The sequence below is a fragment of the Carassius auratus genome, chromosome 6 (assembly GCF_003368295.1).
Source record: "Carassius auratus strain Wakin chromosome 6, ASM336829v1, whole genome shotgun sequence".
NCBI classification, from domain to species: Eukaryota; Metazoa; Chordata; class Actinopteri; order Cypriniformes; family Cyprinidae; genus Carassius; species Carassius auratus.
Window position 1 is genome coordinate 11,454,849 of NC_039248.1, and position 19,248 is coordinate 11,474,096.

The window sequence follows — 19,248 nt, forward strand, 5'->3', positions numbered from 1 at the left end:
TTAATGTATTTTTTCAAAATATATACTGAACTGTATGTGTGTATACTGTATTTGTTTATACATAATAAACACACTACACATACATATATTATGTAAACAAAAACTTTATTTTAGATGTGATTAATCATGATTAATCGTTTGGCATATATATATATATATATATATATATATATATATATATATATATATATATATATATATATATATATATATATATATATATATATATAAACATTTATTTATTTTTAAATAAATAAATACGCTTTGTTATATGAAGATATCATTGATTGTTTCAATAATTGTTATTTATTGTTGCAGGCGGACCATCTCAGATGACGGGACTCTCAGAATTGCCAATGTTACCAAATCTGACGCAGGGAGGTACACTTGTGTCGCCAGAAACCCCTTCGGTACATCCAGCAGTTCTGGGACTTTAGTGGTCAAAGGTAAAGCACCTTTCAGATTTCACAAACAGCACATTTCTCTTGCTTCTAAGCGGATGCCTTAAACCGGATGAGAACCAGTGGAAAAACAGTGAGCAACCCAAGCATGAAATTGATAATGAAATATATAGTTGTTTTATGTTCCTGCCGGTTTGACAGAGGTATAACTCATCCAAGCTTTTGTCATGTGTGAGTTATTGGTCCAGCCGTTAGTGTGAAAAAAATCTGAGCCATCCACAGCACCGGGAGCAGATCTCATCCTCGTCTCCCCAGTCACTTTCTGCATGTTTAATTAAAAATATGCTGCTGTTGCAAGTTTTTTTTTCTCTCTCTCTCAATTTACTCCTTTAATAAGTTGTGGCATTACATATGCATGTTTTTGAATGGCTTCAAGTAGGGCTATTCAAACTCAGGACTGAATAATAAAAAAAAAAAATTTGTTGGTGTTGGCAGATTCTCTTTTGTGATGCTTAGTAAGTGAGTCAACAAGTAACTGTTGAATAAAATAATTTAATTTATGATTTTAGCTGGTTTAAGATGATTCAGGCTGTTCTGGCTGCTTTTACAGGCTGGATTTCAGTTTGTTTAGCTGGTTGGCCCTTGAGTCTCCAAACCTGAAAACGCTCATGAATTAATGCATAACTGAAGACCTTCAACACTTCCGTCCTAGTCCTTTCTTCCCTTTATCTCACTTAAAACATTTTTTTTTTGGCAGAACCAACCAAGATTACAGTCCCTCCTTTGAGTATGGATGCCACAGTAGGGGAGAGCATTGTCTTGCCGTGTGAAGTATCTAAAGACTCCACTCTGAACCCCATCTTCAAGTGGTTCTTCAACGGCAAGCTCATCGATTTCACTCGACACGATCACTTTGGGATGATTGGAGGGGTGCGTTTCTGTCAGTCATTATAATTCAAAGCTACAAATGCTGTATTTCTGAATTACTGTAGCCTTGGATTCCTCTTTGAAATCACCAGAGGAATGGGAGTGAGGAATGATTGGGATCTTATGTTTAACCTTTTTTTTTTTTAGCTCAGCTAGCAATGGGGGGGACTTGAGTACAAGGGCACCTGGCTGCTCTCTGAACGTAGAGGCACAAATCTGACTGATTACAGGATTTACATTGTACTCTGTTTAACACACAGTGAACCTCAAATAGCAATCCACAGGGCCCACTCTCTCTCTCTCTTTAGATTATCCAGGGAGCCTTTAAGTTGCCAAGTATTGCTTTTGAGAACCTGGAGAGGACCGGTGAACAAACACACAAATGGTTGGCTATCACTAACAGCCAGAAGGATTGCTTGTCCAAACAAGTTAAAATGACCCTATCTGAACTGAAGGGACAATCAAATATGAGAGCTTTTTGCTACTGCTATTTGCTTCTTGATGTTTTTCAAATGTGATGTAACTACAGAAATGAATATATATACAGTACTTGATGATTTTAGAGACTTTAAGGTTTCCCTTAAAAATATACTGTAAATTACTGTTAATTTTTCTTTTTTTTTTTTAAGAAATAATACTTTTTTTTGCAGCAAGGATGCATTATATTTATCAAAAGTGACAATTAGGATTTTACAAATTTGTTTCAAATGCATATAATTTGCAACTTTCTATTAATTAAAAACATCATGAAAAAAAATACAGTTACAAAACAAAAATATTAAGAAGGACAACCGTTTTAACACTGGAAATAATAAATGTTTCATGAGTAGCAAATCAGCATATTGGAATTATTTCTGAAGGAACATGTAACACTGGAGTAATGGCTGCTGAAAATTCAACTTCGCCATTAAATAATAAATATATTGTTTTATAATATATTGAAATAAAAAATGGATGTTTTAAATTGCAATAACATTTGATTTTACTGTATTTTTAAACAAACAAATGCAGCCTTGGTTAACATAAGAGACTTCTTTCAAAAACATTTATAAATAGCAATCAAACTACATCATCGGGGCTATATAGATGGATGGACTGACGTAGATAGATAGATTTTTTCTTTACAAATTTTTTATTTAATGCTCTTTGTTATAGGGCTCTTCTGGGGATCTTATGATCAGGAACGTGCAGCTGAAGCACTCTGGGAAGTACGTCTGTATGGTGCATACAGTAGTGGACAGTGTGTCTGCGGCGGCAGACTTAATTGTCAGAGGTATGTGCATCTCCCCCCGAGGAGGCTGCTTAGTATTCTACACTTTTCTGAGCATTTATCAAATATAAATTAAAGAGGCCTCACAATTTGCCCCGCTATTTCTATTTTATTCCATTATTCAGCTCTTGAAGTAATGACTACAGAAGTATCTGAAATCAATGCATTAATTCCCTGCTTCGTGCTCTTTAGAACCTTTTGTATTTCCATCATCAAGTGAAGGATCTCTCTCCCTGGTTCTGAATATTAAACATGTCGCCTTTTGTGGGCAGACTTGTCTCAGACCGCAAGGTACTTGGTCACCTTGCTGTGCCCTTCTGTGATGAGGATACGCAGCAAGTTTGAGTCCTTTTTGTCTCTTTGGCGGTGATGTTGTCAGGGCCCCCTGGTGCTCCGGTGGGTGTGTTGGTGGGGGACGTCACAGACAGGTCTGCTCAGCTCTCGTGGGGCCCCGGACCTGACAACCACAGTCCTGTTACCCTCTACATCGTGCAAGCAAGGACCCCTTTCTCTATCGGCTGGCAGGCAGTCAAAACTGGTATAGGACTCTATGTCTTGTTAAATCTAGGTTTATTATAGAATATTATTGCAGGAAGCAACTGTTCATATGCTTTTTACTGTAACTTTACAAAAACTTCACTGACTAAATATGGTAAAAAAATATCTAATAATAATAATTCAAGTCATATTATAATATACACTGAAAAAAGTAATAAAATAAAATAAATTGACAATCCTTCAATTTCCACTTCACATTTGATGTAAATATAAGTCTGCACAGATGACAATGCCATTGTACATACTTTTGTGATACTTTCTATATACCATAGTGCCATATTCTTATAATATGAAATTTACTGGCATAGTCATATAGGAATAAACAAACAATGTATTTAAGATAGATAGATAGATAGATAGATAATTTGCAAAGCAACTGTTCACATATATATATATATATATATATATATATATATATATATATATATATATTATTTTTATTTTATTGTGAGTGAGTCACTTAAATGTGATTTATGCAAATGTTTTTTTTTTTTTTTATACACTGTGAAAGATAAAAACAGAAACATGCAATTGCTAAGATAAGATTGCTAAGAAATATATCTGCATAAGTAAATGCAAAATAATTATGCTAGGCTACTCATTTGTGCAGATGGGCATTGATGTGTTTTTCCATTCCATATTTTCTTTAATCCTAGTTCCTGATTCTGTGCCCGGACAGATGATTCATGCGACAGTGGTGAATCTAAATCCGTGGGTAGATTATGAATTTAGAGTTGTGGCTATCAACAGCGTGGGGGTGGGGGAACCCAGCGTGCCATCCAAACCTGTGCACACCAAAGCTGCAGGTAAGCGTTCATCCCTCCCAATTCCATATCTGTCATCTCTAATACATCAGGAAGGAGAAAATGTAATTTAATTCTATAATTAGTTTAAATCACCAGGAGTGACTCCTCGTAATAGAGTTCAAGAATGAGAAATAAACACCCTTGCATTCACACCAATTTTCCTGGGAACATCCAAATTGCTAAATAATTTACAGACAATTAGGACACAAATTAAGTGCACTGAAATCGGAATGGCATCACAGAAGGGCTGGTGTTTTTAGTTAATTTATTAAAAACTGCAAGAAAATGTGGTTGCATGGAAATTTAGAACAATATAAAACTCAAGCTCATGCAGCTATATTCTTTAATGCAAGATCCAACCCTGCTGCTCTCAGCGGCTGGACATCAGCTATCAGGAAATGCAGCTATCAATAATTCATGTTGACATCAACAAAAATTGACTGGACTTCTCCCGTATTCTGAGGCAGTAACACTTGAAATGCTTTATTTTAAGATCAGGTCCTGTGTGCAAATGCTTCGATCACTGATTCACAAATAGAAGCAGGCTTCAGCACACAATCCCAAGTGAAAATGACATGCAAACAGCTGCTGTCTTTCAGACTCCAATTATTCAGCAAATACAACTTACGTCAAAAAGAGACACATTTGCTAGGATTTTTTAGTATTTAACAGCAATATCTATAATGTGAAATCAAAGCTATAAGTCATTTTCTGAGAGAGTTACTGATAAATTTTAACATATTGCACTATGGGACAATAGTGTAAATAGCTATGAAGTGTAAATAGTGATAATTACGGTTATTAGTCTTCCCTTTGGCTGGGGAATTGGGCAATATTTACTTTTAATTAATTTTCATCCAGACAGTCTAAATATGTTACAATAGAACACTGTTCACAATATGAGAAGATAATATTTGGCAATATTTAGTTACTGACTCTTAATATAACTTGCAATCTACACTATATGCATATGGATACTATATATATATATATATATATATATATATATATATATATATATATATATATATATATATATATATATATATATATATATATATATATATATATACACTATAAAATAAACCAGAACATAAAACAGTGCTGACTAGTAACTGATTACATGTAATCTGGAGTATGTAATCGGATTCCAAAAATTAAGTACTTGTAATTAGAGTGTAATACTTCTTAAAATGGTTATATTGTTATTTAAATAACTTTTAACGGACTACATGATTAGATATTATTCAAACAATGGCAGTAAATTATTCCCGATGAATGTCTGGCCAAAAACATTTCAAACCTGGAAGACTTTGGGTGTGTAACGTTATTGTTGTTTTATTGTTTATTTAAGGGGCCCATGATGCATAAAGAAGATCTGTGAAGTTGCAAAGACTAAAGTCTCAAATCCACATAGATATTCTTTATGTATTAAGTTAAAACTCACATTCAAACACGCCCCCACGTTTAGATCACTATGTGGAAATATTTGCGTAATGCCGCCCAAATGTTCATGCAAAGAAAGAAGGCGTGGTTTCAGTAAACGAAGTTAGTGTTGAAGCAGCCATGTCAGGGAAATAATGTGTGTATCTAGGCGGAAGCAAAAGCACTTTATTTGGCCTTCCAAAAGTAGATGCATTTAGGAATCTTTAAGATTATTTACAACAAAACAGCAATGGATTTTATGGATGACCGTTTTGTGAACCTAGGAGAGGAGGTCATTATGACTTTTTACACACAATATTGTGCTTCTGAATCAGCTACTGTAAGTATGTTTTTAGTTTAAGTATTTGCTATTGAATGTTCAAATATGGAGTTTTGCGCGCACATGTGATAAAGAGAGAGAGACAGGGTCACACAGTGGAGTCAGCTGTCTTAACAGTCCGTGGCTTGTGTACTTGAAAAACACATACGAGCTTCTTCACTGTGTTTGTCACGCGACTCAGTTTTACCATCAGGTCAAGCCTGAAAGGGGAACAAAGGACATAATTAGCCGTCTTTAAATTTATTTTGAAAGATGAAGCTTGTGATTATGGAAGGGGGGGTTACATTTCCGACAAGTGCTTGCGGTGTTCACAATGCACTCGGCAGGTGGCAAATCAGAGCAGACTGGGCTTTCTGGAACGAGGGACTTTGTAGAAAACGACACATTTGAGAGAGGCGGGGCACAGAGGAATTACAATAATGTACAGTATTTGAAAATAATGTTTTGAACATTAAAGCATGTCAATATATTCTGTTACACCAAATACATAAAATAATGATCTTTAATATTTAAATGATTTAGCATTCAAATGTTTACAGTTCCCTAATGTTGCTTAATGGCCACATTGATAGGCAGGTAAACACGTAAAATATGTATATTTTTAGTGTTCGGTTATTTTTATTGTACATTTTAAAGTTGTAATTTTTTAGCTTTTTATCAAAACTCAAAGCTACTGCAGTTCTTACATTAACCCCAGTTTGGCAAACCGTTGTGTAATGTAAAGTTTAATGCATTTCATGATGGAACGTTTTATTTACTTTTACTTTTTTATATAAATATGGTATGTTTCATGTTATGTATGTTTAATCTATGTAATGTATGTTTAATCTAACCCTAACCCTAACCCAAGCTTGATAAAAAAAGTAATCTATAATGTAATCTGTAATCAGCAATGGATTACAATTATTAAACTAGCTTGAATTTGTTATATCTGCTGGTCTTAAATTGTTCTAGCCGATCTCCTACCCTACCCAAGCTGGTGTTCAGACAAAAAAAAGTCACAAATTGCCACCAAAACCAGGCTGAGAAACATATGCTAAGACCGGACAACCATTTTCATCAGAAACTGGAAATTCTACAGGTTGCTACAATCTACCTCATTCAGATTCTTTGAAGCATTTTCAAAAGACCATTGAGCCGCACCTCAGGAGAAGGAAGTATTGGGATTTGCCGCCAGTCCCACAGGTATAAAGTCTGTTTCTTGTGTTCTGTTGTCTGTTCTCTGTTCTGACTGGCAGATCCTGAAGTCGCCCCAGCTAACGTGAGTGGAGGTGGAGGAAGCCGAGGCGAACTGGTGATTGCTTGGGAGGTGAGCTCAGCGTCTTTATTGTGACAGGAGCATTTTCAAACCTTGTGAATCGGATTCTGAGGGAATTCTCCACGGTGACGTGGTTTAAATTAGACAAGGTTTAATTAAAAGGCAGCGCTGTCGTCTTTGCTTTTTGCCTCAGTGGGATTGCTCCCTCTGGTATGTAAATCATAATGAAGACGCAGATATGAGACAGCTTTCATACCAGTAAATCTGAAATGACAATGTTTATCAATGGCTTTCTCTTAATCTCACCGGCTGTCATGGCAGATATTCGGCGGTGTGTTTAAATACAGTGTTACTTTCAAAATATGGCACATTTTTCACTAAGTCCAGAGGTTTCTTGTCTGACAGAGTTGTGCTTTAATCTGTCAACTTTATTTACTTATATTTACTGGATTTGAGATTATGTAAGCAACAATGTAAACCTACCACGGAAAATTACTTGTCAACTTGCAGTAATGTAATGCCATGTCAGCTGCATGATTTTCTTTTAATGCATTTTTGAGCGACTAATATTATTGCTCATACTTGAACAACCCTATTACCCTATACAATTTTGCCTTGTAAATCGTCCCGCATCATTTGTGCTACAGACACGAGTGACACCTCAAATAACGGGATTTTTTGAGAAGAGTAGCACTTTTTTTCAAGTGTTTGTTATTATAATGATACAATTTCTCATACAGTTAGCTCCGGTGCTTGAATCTGATTGGTGCCCACTTTTTCAGCAGCATTGGTTCCTGTAGTTTCATTTTTGTTTTATTTTTTCATAGAGATGTTTAAGAGACTGTTAGAACAGTATAATCCATGAACCAACCCAGCCAGCTACAAGGAGAATACAATATTATAAAATTTTATTCAAACAAAAAAATTATTGAAAATTAGACAAAGTTTTACTTAAAGACTTAAAGACAGAGAACTACAATCCCATAAAACTATTAATTTAAAGTTGTTAATTATCTATAGACACAATATATTTATTGCAAAATATGCACATATGTATACAAATATTTTAATTGTTTTGTCAGTCATGGTGCCTCATGTTAGAGGCTTTTTGCACAGCATCATGGGTAATAAAGTTTTTCATCATGCATTCTCCTGTTAAACATGATTTGATCAGGTAATACAAATATTTTAGTAATATTATAATCCTTGTAATATTATTATGTATGCAGATTTTGCAACAAAATTCTTAACGGGATTGTAGTTCCTTCTTTTATATATATATATATATATATATATATATATATACCCCTTGTAGAATCTGTGAAAATATGAGTAATTTTCAAAAAATAAGAGAGATCATACTAAATGCATGTTATTTTTTATTTAGTACTGTCCTGAGTAAGATATTGTACATAAAAGATATTAACATTTAGTCCATTAACATTTAGTGAAATTATTAAAATAACCCCACTCAAAAGTTTGGGAACCCTTGGTTCTTAGTACTGTGTTCTGTTACCTGATGATCCTCGACTGTCTTTCTGTTTTGTGATGGTTGTGCCTGAGTCCCTTGTTTGTTCTGAACAGTTAAACTGAGCAGCGTTCTTCAGAAAAATCTTTAAGGCTCCAGAAGGAAACAAGATGCATTAAGAGCTGGGGGGTGAAAACTTTTGAACACGATGAAGATGGCCAAATTTTTCTTATTTTGTTGAAATATAATTGTTTTCCATTTAGTTCTGCCCTTCGTAAGCAACAGAAGATACTTGTATGTTTCCCGGTACACAAATTAAGTACAATTTACATGGATCTTCAAATTCCAAAAGTTTTCACCCCCCAGCTCGTAATGCATCTTGTTTCCTTCTGGAGCATCAGTGAATGTTTGAATCTTTTTAAATAGTTTTGTTTGAGTCCCTCAAATGTCCTCAGTCTGAAAAGATGTATCTCAAAATCATACAGTCACTGCTGGAAAGGGTTCAAATATGCAAAGATGCTGGAAAACTGAAGAATCTGCAGGACCTTAAAGATTTTTCTGAAGAACGCTGCTCAGTTTAACTGTTCAGAACAAACAAGGGACTCATGCTGAACCATCACAAAACAGAAAGACAGTCGAGGATCATCAGGTAACAGAACACAGTACTAAGAACCAAGGGTTCCCAAACTTTTGAGTGGGGTTATTTTAATAATTTCAGCAATTTTTTTGTCTTGTGGACTAAATGTTAATATCATTTATGTACAATATCTTACTCAGGACAGTACTAAATAAAAAATAACATGCATTAAAATTACTCATATTTTCACAGATTCTGCAAGGGGTGCCCAAACTTTCGATCCCCACTGTATATATATATATAAAATACATTTAAGGAGCTTTGAATGAAAACATCTGCCAATTGCATAAAGGTAAATGTAAAACCACGGGAACGAAACAAGTGACTTTCTTTCTTAAATCACATAACCTTTTTTTAATTCTAATTTTTCACAGCCTGTGCCAGAGGAGCTACAAAATGGAGAGAAGTTTGGCTACGTGGTGGCATTTCGTCCACTTGGCACCACGACATGGAAACAAAGCGTGTTGGCCTTGGCAGATGCATCACGCTACATTTATAAAAATGATACCTTTCCACCACTCACTCAGTTTGAAGTCAAAGTCGGCGTCTACAACGAGATCGGAGAGGGACCGTTCAGCCCCGTGGTCATTGTATATTCAGCAGATGAAGGTTAATATGCTTGTGTTCTGTGTTGATTGTATGCAAATTGTGCAAGGACATTATTGGACATCGTTTAGGAATGACAAAAGTTGATGGATCTGTTCCAAGTTTTAATTACACTCCCTCTACAGCTGTGTTAGTGCACTTTGATGGTAATTTCTTTATTTTGTGTGCTAACAGCGCAATTAGGTCTAGTTCTTGCAAACAGGTGGTACATTTATGCACCAAAGACTGATGTTGGATTAATCCTGTAAACTGTCTTTTCTCATTTCCTGTTGTTTTTCACATTCTTTCCCCGTTTTTTGATATTTCTGACATCAACAGAACCCTCCGTAGCTCCTCCCAGAGTCTGGGCCCGCACTCTATCCGCATCTGAGATCGAGGTATTTTGGGAACCTGTTCACCAAAGCGGCAGCAAAGGACGGATAACGGGCTACGAGGTACGTAAACACCATACAGCAAATGGAGGGAGGGAGAAAAGAGGCTCTGACCTCACGCTGCATCACCTCAATCAGATGCCTTAATGTATGCACTGCACTGATGGTAGGGTGTGCAATTTCCTGCTCCCCAACAAGAGCCTGCGATCCCCCGGCCACATTTTTCACAATCTCATCTGCAGAATGAAGAGGTCTTCTCACAGCTGGTCCTGTCTCCCGTGGAGCGCCAATACCCAGGCTTTCTGGGCACTTATATAAATCACCTTTCAGATGTGTGGACATCATACATCAATTCCCCCTCCTGCAAACACTTCAGCTGCTAGGTCGTTTCTCACTGTGTGAGAAACCCACAGGATTCTGCCCATTTCTCTCCTTTCAACCCAAACGAGCTTCCGTGAGAAAGGTCACGCGGTTGTTCCGTGGAGAAACCACAAAGTCATTCACAGCTTCGGGTAGTAAAAAAAAGCACATACAGTATGAAAATCCACAAATATTTCCAGAGTCCCTTGCTTCGGTGTGCAGATGTTTATTGAAAGTGTTAAAAAAGAGAAACCGAGTCACAGTGACTTTGAGTTAGTGTATCGAACGCTAATACAGGAGCAAAAATGACATTCTTCTCGATTTCTTAGATGTGAGGTTGGAAGCACGTTTACTCAAGCAGAAACATCATGCTCATTCAAACATTAAAATTAATATATGTATGTATGTGTGTGGGTATTAAATGTGTCATATCTTTGTTTCTTTTCTTTTTCAACTTACTTTGTGTAAAATAATTACATAAGCAATTTCTATAACATTTGACCATTTTAAAAGTACTTTTCAAAGTATTTCTCTCTCTCTCTCTCTCTCTCTCTCTCTCTCTCTCTCTCTCTATATATATATATATATATATATATATATATATAATTGTATCTATTATTATTATTTTTGCGAGCTGCTAGATGGAGAACTTTAATTATTTATTTATTTCTGTGTTGTAAAAATGTAAATGACCTATTGTCTCTTTAAATGTCACTTCACTATTACAGGTGCAGTGGTTGGAGGATGGGTCACCTGAAAGTGATGCAGAGAGAGTAAGGGTCACGGAAACCTCAGTCAACATCACGGGTCTGAAGGGAAGCACACTTTATCTGATATCAGTCAAAGCACACAACAGTGCAGGCACTGGACCCTCCAGCACACAAATTACCATCACCACCAAGAAGCCACGTAAGTCATATAATTATTGAAATCATAATTTCAAACCAAACACAGTAAATGAATAGATGATGTGAAACGATGATTTTGGGATGGCATGCTGTGGCTTGGCAAACTCCTTCCGAAACTTTTTAACATCATTGTCTAAATCCTCTGTATTATTTTGTAGCCTTTTAATAGCACAAAACATGAAAGTAAAAAGGCCAGTAATAACAAAACTTGCCTAGCATAATATTCAGACTTCCAGGGGCCTCAAAAGCTTCAGGCTGTATTTTTAAGACTGCCAGAGGAAGCTGAACGGTGGGTGCCTCACTGCAAGTTAGGGTCCTCGGGCTTAAAGTACAGCTTAAAGTAACAGTTTTCGGCCAGGGCCCGAAAGATTGCAAGATTAAAGTCTAAATACTTTGAGAATAAAGTCGAAATATTACAAGAATAAAGTCGAAATATTACAAGAATAAAGTCAAAATACTACGAGGATAAAGTCCTAATACTACGAGAATAAAGTCGAAATATTACGAGAATAAAGTCGAAATGTTTTGAGGATTTAAACATTAGAAATTAAAGTTGTATTATTTTGAAAGAAGGCCTTTATTGTGCATGTAAATGTCCCAGGTTGAGAGCACTGGGAGAGGGTTTCAGGTAACTGGGATTGATTTGAATATTGTTGCATCTGAGCAGCCATATCATCTTACTGGGTTGAGGAAGAGTAAGTTTTAAGGACTCGCGGAAACAGCTTTATATTAAGAATATGATATTTATTATTTAAACTGACAGGAACAACTTTTTATCTTAACATCAGCTCTCACACCCAATCAATATTCCTTTGGGGATGGGGGGGGGGTGTAGTTCTCTTATTTAACAATTTTTTTTTAAATACACCATAAATATATGTGGGATTATTAGCAGAAATCCTACCATGTGTCATACTCGCGGGGACAGTATGCTTGGAAATAATATTTCATATATTCCTTTGCATTCATTTTTTGTAGTGCGCCAGCCACCCAATAGCAATAAGATTCATACTTCTAATAGACCTAATGTCTCAGCTTTCAAAATCAGTTTTATAGCGAAACACAAATTATGTTTTACAATAATGTGTTTTTTAAATTCTTTAATTTATTAAATTTCTTTGTGAAAATTCCAAATAGGCTCTGTGAAAATGTATTCTCGTAATATTTCAACTTTAATCTCGTAACATTTCAACTTTATTCTCGAAACATTTTGCTTTTATTCTCATGATATTTTGACTTTAATCTCGTAATATATCAACTTTATTCTCGTAATATTTCAGCTTTATTCTCGAAACATTTTGACTTTATTCTCATAATATTTCAACTTTATTCTTGTAGTAGCCCTATTTCGACTTTATTCTTGAAACATTTTCGACTCTTTACGTTCGTCCGTAATTTGACGTTGAAAAAGGAAACATCTTTTTTTTTATTTTTTCATTAGACATTTTACAATCGATTCAATGAACACTTATGTCTTAAAAATCGAAAATGATTTTTTTCACAAAAGTATCATGCCCTACCACATACGTTTTTTTTTTAGGTTTCAAACACATAAATTCACATAAGTACTAAAAAAAAACTATAGAATTAGAGTTTGTAAAATACACACTGATGTCTATGGAAGAGGTAATAATAATCCTTTCCATTATAATTCGACACATTTTATTCATATCAGATACACATTGTGTAAGTAACTTCAACGTATACTCTATTCTATTCCCAGTTCACCAGCCACTTACTTTTAATTATTTCGGGAGAAGTGGATGAATTCACGTGTTGTAAACCTAGAAGTTGAAAATCCAACAGATCCGATTCTCTGAACTGCATCTGCGGCACAAACTAACACGGCGGCGCCCATCGCGCATACAGTTCAACTAACGCGATCGTTATAAAGGTGTTTAAACAACAATATACTTCCACTTGCATGTATTTGACAATTGGAATATCAGATATTTCATGCCATAGCTAACACATTTGTGAATATTCTGAATAAAAAAGGAAAAATGACATAAAATCAGATCATCATTCATTGTATATATATATATATATATATATATATATATATATTTTTTTTTTTTTTTTTTTTTTTTTTTTTTGCACCCTCAAATTCCATATTTTCAAATAGTAGTTTCACGGACAAATATTGTCCGATCCTAATAAACCATGCATCAATGGAAAGCTAATTTATTCAGCTTTCAGATGATATATAAATATACATTTTGAGAAATTTACACTTAAGACTGGTTCTGTGTTCCAAGGTCACACACTTTATATATTTGTCAGTGAATGTAGATTAGAGGCCTGACAGGATCATAGTCCTAACCTCTTAGTGGGGTGTTCTCAACACTATAAGAGATTAAGTCGGCCTTTGTTAAACTACCGTGGCTAAATAGGTTCATTATCTGATGCCAATAATCAAGAACAAAACACTGTGTTTAACTGAGCCAGAAACTGATCTGATAAACTATGACATTACTATGGAAGGAGTCTTATGGGTATTTTCAGCTAATAGACTGAGCATACAATTAAGGGTGCTTTAAAATAAAGAAACTGACAGATCTCTTTCTTTGTGTCGGAGCAGATAGCCGATTGTCCTTTTTACTTTGTACAGCAGATTCTCTGACAAAACATACTGTGATACCGCCAACCGCTGTTATGATCTAGTATAGTTATCATAATAGCATGTATTGTAGACTCACTGGGCTTGGTATCATTAGTTAAATGGCTTCAAATTATGATAGCTATTATCCTCATTTTTTAAAAACTATGAATATATGGTGCACAAAGTCCTAGCCATGAAATTTGATAAGAAAAGAGCTCAGATTTTCCCTGGTTCAGTGCTCATTTGCTGTTAAACTATGTATAAATTCCTAAATTACTATAAAAAGTAGAATTGTTTGTGAAGGAACATGACCAGGCAGTGGGAAAATTTATGAAATTGCTCTTAAGCAACCCTACATCGGGGGCAATTATTTTACTGTTAGGGAGTTATGGAAATAAAGGAAAGAAGGGCATGCTGACATTCACTTAGAATTCATCAACTTTTACACAGAAATAGATGAGTCCACAATGAAAATTCAGGCTTTATTTATTCAACCCAACATTTATTGTCTTCTGAGGAACACAAAACGAGAGGTTCTGAAGAATGTCTACTCTACTTTGTTGTCTTACAGTAAAAGTGGATGGGGACCTGGCCCTGTCAAGCTCCAAAAAGATCAAAGCATCATAAAAGTAGTCTATGCTACTCTTTCACCATATCACAAATCTTTAGAATCCATACAGTTGCGTTGTATGAGAAATGGACAGAAGTTAAGTTATTGAGGTCGTAACTGAATGGAAGCTTGGACATTCTATTAAGGGATTTAAAAAGACAAGAGAGTGAATAAATGATCACATAATTTATATTTTTGAGTGAGAGTCCTTTGATGCTCTATACAATGTTCCTTTGTTTTATAGCATTTTTTTGCTACTACATAAAATGGCTCCTAAAGTTCCATTTATAGTCCAGCTAATTTAAAGTGAGAGCCAAGCTGAATTGAATCTGTGCCAGTGAGTTCTGAACGTCTTAAATTTAGATGATACCTCAGCTGGTGCAGTGCTGATTGTTTAGATTGCAAAGGACAAAATATAGGGGAGATGTTGTTCAGTCATATTACACAAGTTGGAAGTAAATCAGAATATGATTTATGTCTTTTAGCTCCAAGTCAACCCCCAGGGAATATTGAGTGGAACCTGACAAACTCAAAGGTCTTTCTGAACTGGGAACATGTGAAGGCGATGGACAATGAATCAGAAGTAACCGGCTACAAGGTAATCTGTTTTTTTTGCTCTCGCTCTTCTGTTGCTTTGCTGATAAACATACTGTATCAGTGTGCCACATAAGCGGGTGTTTCACATAAAACAACTCGGAGATAAATGACTGAGGACATTACATTTGAAAGCTGCATTATATACTATGTTTTTTTCATTACATTTTTTATTTTTTTATTTGAAGTGCCAGTGAAGCCGTTCCAGATATGCTCGTGCGACTCCTTTGAACTTCTTAGTTGAAGTGCAAATTATTTTGCATAGCTTTATATTTAATATTCGTTTTCACATAATACACTTCTTTAAAGGAAAATCCACACCAAAATTAAAATTCAGTTATTTCTTTGTTTCTTATGTGGAACATCAAGAAGGATATGAAGAATGTTGGTGACCATACAGTTTTAATTCCCATTGACTTCTTTGGGAACCAAAACTGTATGGTGGCCAACATTTTTCAAAAAGTGTTCTGCAGGGGAAAGAAATGCATTCAAGTTTGGAACAACAGAATTAAAATTTTTGGGTGGACTACGCCTTTAGGTTTGCAACCTACTGTAAATTGTTACTCTACAAACCTCTACATTAAAAATATTAAAATGAATTGGATTTGTCAAAACAAATCAAATCTCTCTTCTCGGCAAAGGCCACTTTTTCTCCTTTTTGCCTGCAAAACTTTTAGAAAAAAAAATAAGAAAAACTCAAACTTCTCTCATAGATACTGTATATGCTTTTAGCAAGACCCTTAGCAAAGAATATAAATAATAAATGTTAAATGTAATGAATATCTGACAAGACATTAAATGAAAACCTTTTTTTTAAATACATTTCACTGTCTAGATTTGATTTCCCCTTTAATGTAATCTTTAACATTTTTCAAATTTCCTCTCACAAGCTGCAATGAAGCGCTTCTACACTCAAGGTCATACATACAATTCAGAAACATCAGAGGCTTTTTTACATTTCAGAACAAGCTCCCCCGATCTCCTGCTGCGCTCAAAACCAGAGTCATCTGTAGCGAGAGTTCACACAAAATGTTCAGAAGGAGGATAAAAAATTGTCCGATGTTATTCATTTCTTTTGAGCAAATTAATTTGCTGGCAGCTAATTGACGACGACCTCTCTGAAATGTAGAGGTTTGTAGGGTCGAGGAACAGCTGGACGGCTCTGATGCTATCCTCCATCTGGAGCGGCGAGCTTAGCGGGGCCTAGCCAAAGACACGTTCAGAAGGGAGAAGCACTGTTCATTTGCAATCCTAACCGTCCGCTGTGAGGCGCCTGCAGAATAATGCAATCAATAATCATACATTTTCTAGTCTGTATGAGTAAGAAAGAATATCAGTTTGGTGGCTATTTGTTTTGCACTGTCAATCTGAAAAAAAAAATGTAAATGATTTATGGATTGAGAAACCTATTCACAGCAAGATATGTCAGCAAACATACTAATAATCCTCCCACTGAAAGTCAATTTGAAATGTATAACGATTATTTAATTTGTATTCTCTTTTTCACCTGGGTTTTGAAGATTTCAAGGAGACAGCATGAAACTTTTACATATGTTTTTTTTTTGTTTGTTTAGGAGAGAATTTAAATTACACTTAAGTTACATTTTTATGTTGTGTTGTGTTGTGTATAATAAAATTAACCTTTTGTAGTAATATAGACTACTTTAAAAAAAAAAAAAAAAAATTAATTGTTATTATTATTCATCAAAGAAAAGAAAAAATTCACAGGTTCCAAAAAAATATATATTAGGCGGCACAACAGTTTCAACACTGATAATAAATAAGCATATTAGAATGATTTCTTAATGATCTTGTAACTCTGAAGACTGGAGTAATGGCTGATGAAAATTCAGCTCTGCATCACAGAAATAAACAATATTTTAAAGTATATTGAAATAGGAAACCAGTATTAGAAATTTCTAAAATATTTCACAATATTTATATTTCGTCTGTATTTTTTTTTTACAAATAATGCAGCCTTAATGAGCATTAGAGACAAAAAATAAAAACAAAAAACTTTAAAAGTCTTACTGATCCCAAAGTTTTGAATGGCTGTGTGTATAGAGAGAAAAAGACAGAGAGATACTGTAGATAGTTGAATTAATTGTATTCTAATAAACTCTTATAAACTTACAATATTGACCTATTTTAGTGAAATGTTATGCTTAAAAAGTGTGCTTTTCTTCTTCATAGTAAATGCTTTTTTGCTTGACATTTCGTCTAATCAAATTCCAACTTTTTATAGGAGAATTAAGTTTTCAAATATGTTTTGAGGCCATTGTACATCATTAAATATCCTTGTTGATGTTGTGACTTATTTATTTTTGAGTGTTTTTTGCTAATTGGCACAGACTAGCTGCATTTCACTGACCCACTTTCCCCCGCGCAGGTTGTGTATCGTCAGAACTGGCACAGAGGAAGCAGCGTAGTCGAGACCAACAGGACGTCCGTGGAGCTTCAGTTGCCATCAGAAGAGGACCTGCTCGTTCAGATCAAAGCCCTGAGTGACGGAGGAGACGGCAGCAGCAGTAGCCCCATCCGTATTCCAAAGATGTCAAGTAAGGCTTCATGTGAGCTCATTAAGAGGGTGCACACTGATTTTTGAGCTTGCACTCACAGAATCGAACTGCTAGCCTGCCAATTGCTTGACACTTGTAATGGCCTCCTATGTATAATCCTGTCTGTGATGTCTTTGTGTTCCTCTCCATCACAGGCCTGAACTCAAGAGGATACTTCAGTTCAGACGCAAGCAAGATGGCCCATGTTCACGGAGTAGTGTTTCTGATCTTGTCATGGTTGTTTTCATAGAACTTTGCCTTTATTTAAAGATGAAGTGTGTCATTTCCGTGCCACTGATGTCACCGAAATAGTTTCCCAAACAGATATCAAGCTAAAAATGGCTTACTTAGATTTTTGCATACACACTTCAGCTTCAATTCTTCTCAAAATTAGGATTGGGTGGATATAGCTACATTTTATTTTATTTTACTAGTTTTTAGTTGTTGTTTTTTTTAAAGAAAAAAAACGTGACTCAGTTCCATTGCCTTATATTGTGATGGTTTTTACCTCTTTGTCAAACTATTTGTCTTTTGTATGTAGATTTTATGCAAAAAAAAGTAGGCTTTCTCTTGTAGCTAATGATTTTGCTTAGGTGTTCAGAGCTGAGATTCACATTGAGCGCAGTATTAAGTCCTGTAATGCAGTAGTGACCTGGAATGTTGGATCTTTAAGAGAAATCCTTGAATTGCTGTTTTTCCTTCTACACTTGTCAGTCAAGTCAGCGATGCTGTGTTTGTGTATGTAAAAAGGCCTTTAGATAGATGAAATGCATTATGTTGTTTTACATAAGCCCTGAGAGATATTATTGTTTTGAAGAATAGCGACAGTTTTGTTTGATACATAGTTTCTGGATAATTACATAGATTAGTATGAATTATTGTTCTGGACAATTATGAAAGTCTGTTATTTGATGATTTTTTTTAATGAAACACATTTCTTGTTTCTTTAAATTTAACCCATAACTCTCATCTGCAGAGTTTGTACGCTTGACGATGAGACCAAAGTGTGTCATCAGATCTTAGCTAAAACAGATATTCCCTCTGTTGTTTTCATGTTTTCTAAATATCAAAATTCATGCATCTTAAAGAAACGTTTTATTCTTTTTTATATATATATATAATTTTTTATAATAATTATTTAACATTAACATTATTATTATTATTAGTTTATTTATATTTGTATGCTATTTTTTTATCATGAACCTTTTATGTTGAAAAAGTAAATCTCCTTATATGGTAATATCCACATTTTTGCCTTGTTTTGAAATTTTGCATTTTATAAATGTAACATGTTCGTCTGGTGTTTTCTTTTGCTGTTATGCAAGCATTCTGGCCTGTTTAATACCTTTGTATTAACCCTGTACAATCTCTGAGAGATAAAATAAATAAGATTTCATATTGAAATATTTGTAGAGCAAATATATGATTCGCTACAGTATCAGTATCAGCCTCCAACACGCACTACAGCATTTTTGATCTGGGAGGAGACGTTTCATTCTAATTTGATGAATGGAATAGAGCTTGGCTGATCTATATGGTTGCCTGGAGA

At 34.9% G+C, this 19,248-nt stretch overlaps 1 protein-coding gene across 4 annotated transcripts in view; it reads left to right on the top strand.

The window, feature by feature from the left end:
* Positions 1 to 18,831, top strand: part of LOC113096410 (contactin-4) — an 85,695-nt gene extending 66,864 nt beyond the window's left edge. Inside the window, exons 12-24 of one of the 4 annotated variants that reach the window (XM_026261792.1) lie at positions 319 to 446; positions 1,159 to 1,331; positions 2,484 to 2,601; positions 2,791 to 2,889; positions 2,978 to 3,136; positions 3,813 to 3,962; positions 6,966 to 7,036; positions 9,465 to 9,699; positions 10,015 to 10,130; positions 11,156 to 11,336; positions 15,033 to 15,145; positions 17,531 to 17,711; positions 17,855 to 18,831. In XM_026261792.1, coding sequence (XP_026117577.1) covers positions 319 to 446; positions 1,159 to 1,331; positions 2,484 to 2,601; positions 2,791 to 2,889; positions 2,978 to 3,136; positions 3,813 to 3,962; positions 6,966 to 7,036; positions 9,465 to 9,699; positions 10,015 to 10,130; positions 11,156 to 11,336; positions 15,033 to 15,145; positions 17,531 to 17,711; positions 17,855 to 17,949 — 1,819 coding nt within the window. In that variant the 3' untranslated portion in view covers positions 17,950 to 18,831. The remainder of the gene's footprint in view (positions 1 to 318; positions 447 to 1,158; positions 1,332 to 2,483; positions 2,602 to 2,790; positions 2,890 to 2,977; positions 3,137 to 3,812; positions 3,963 to 6,965; positions 7,037 to 9,464; positions 9,700 to 10,014; positions 10,131 to 11,155; positions 11,337 to 15,032; positions 15,146 to 17,530; positions 17,712 to 17,854) is intronic. The other 3 variants (XM_026261800.1, XM_026261808.1, XM_026261813.1) reach the window with 3 other exon arrangements.
* The last annotated feature ends 417 nt before the right edge of the window (positions 18,832 to 19,248 follow it).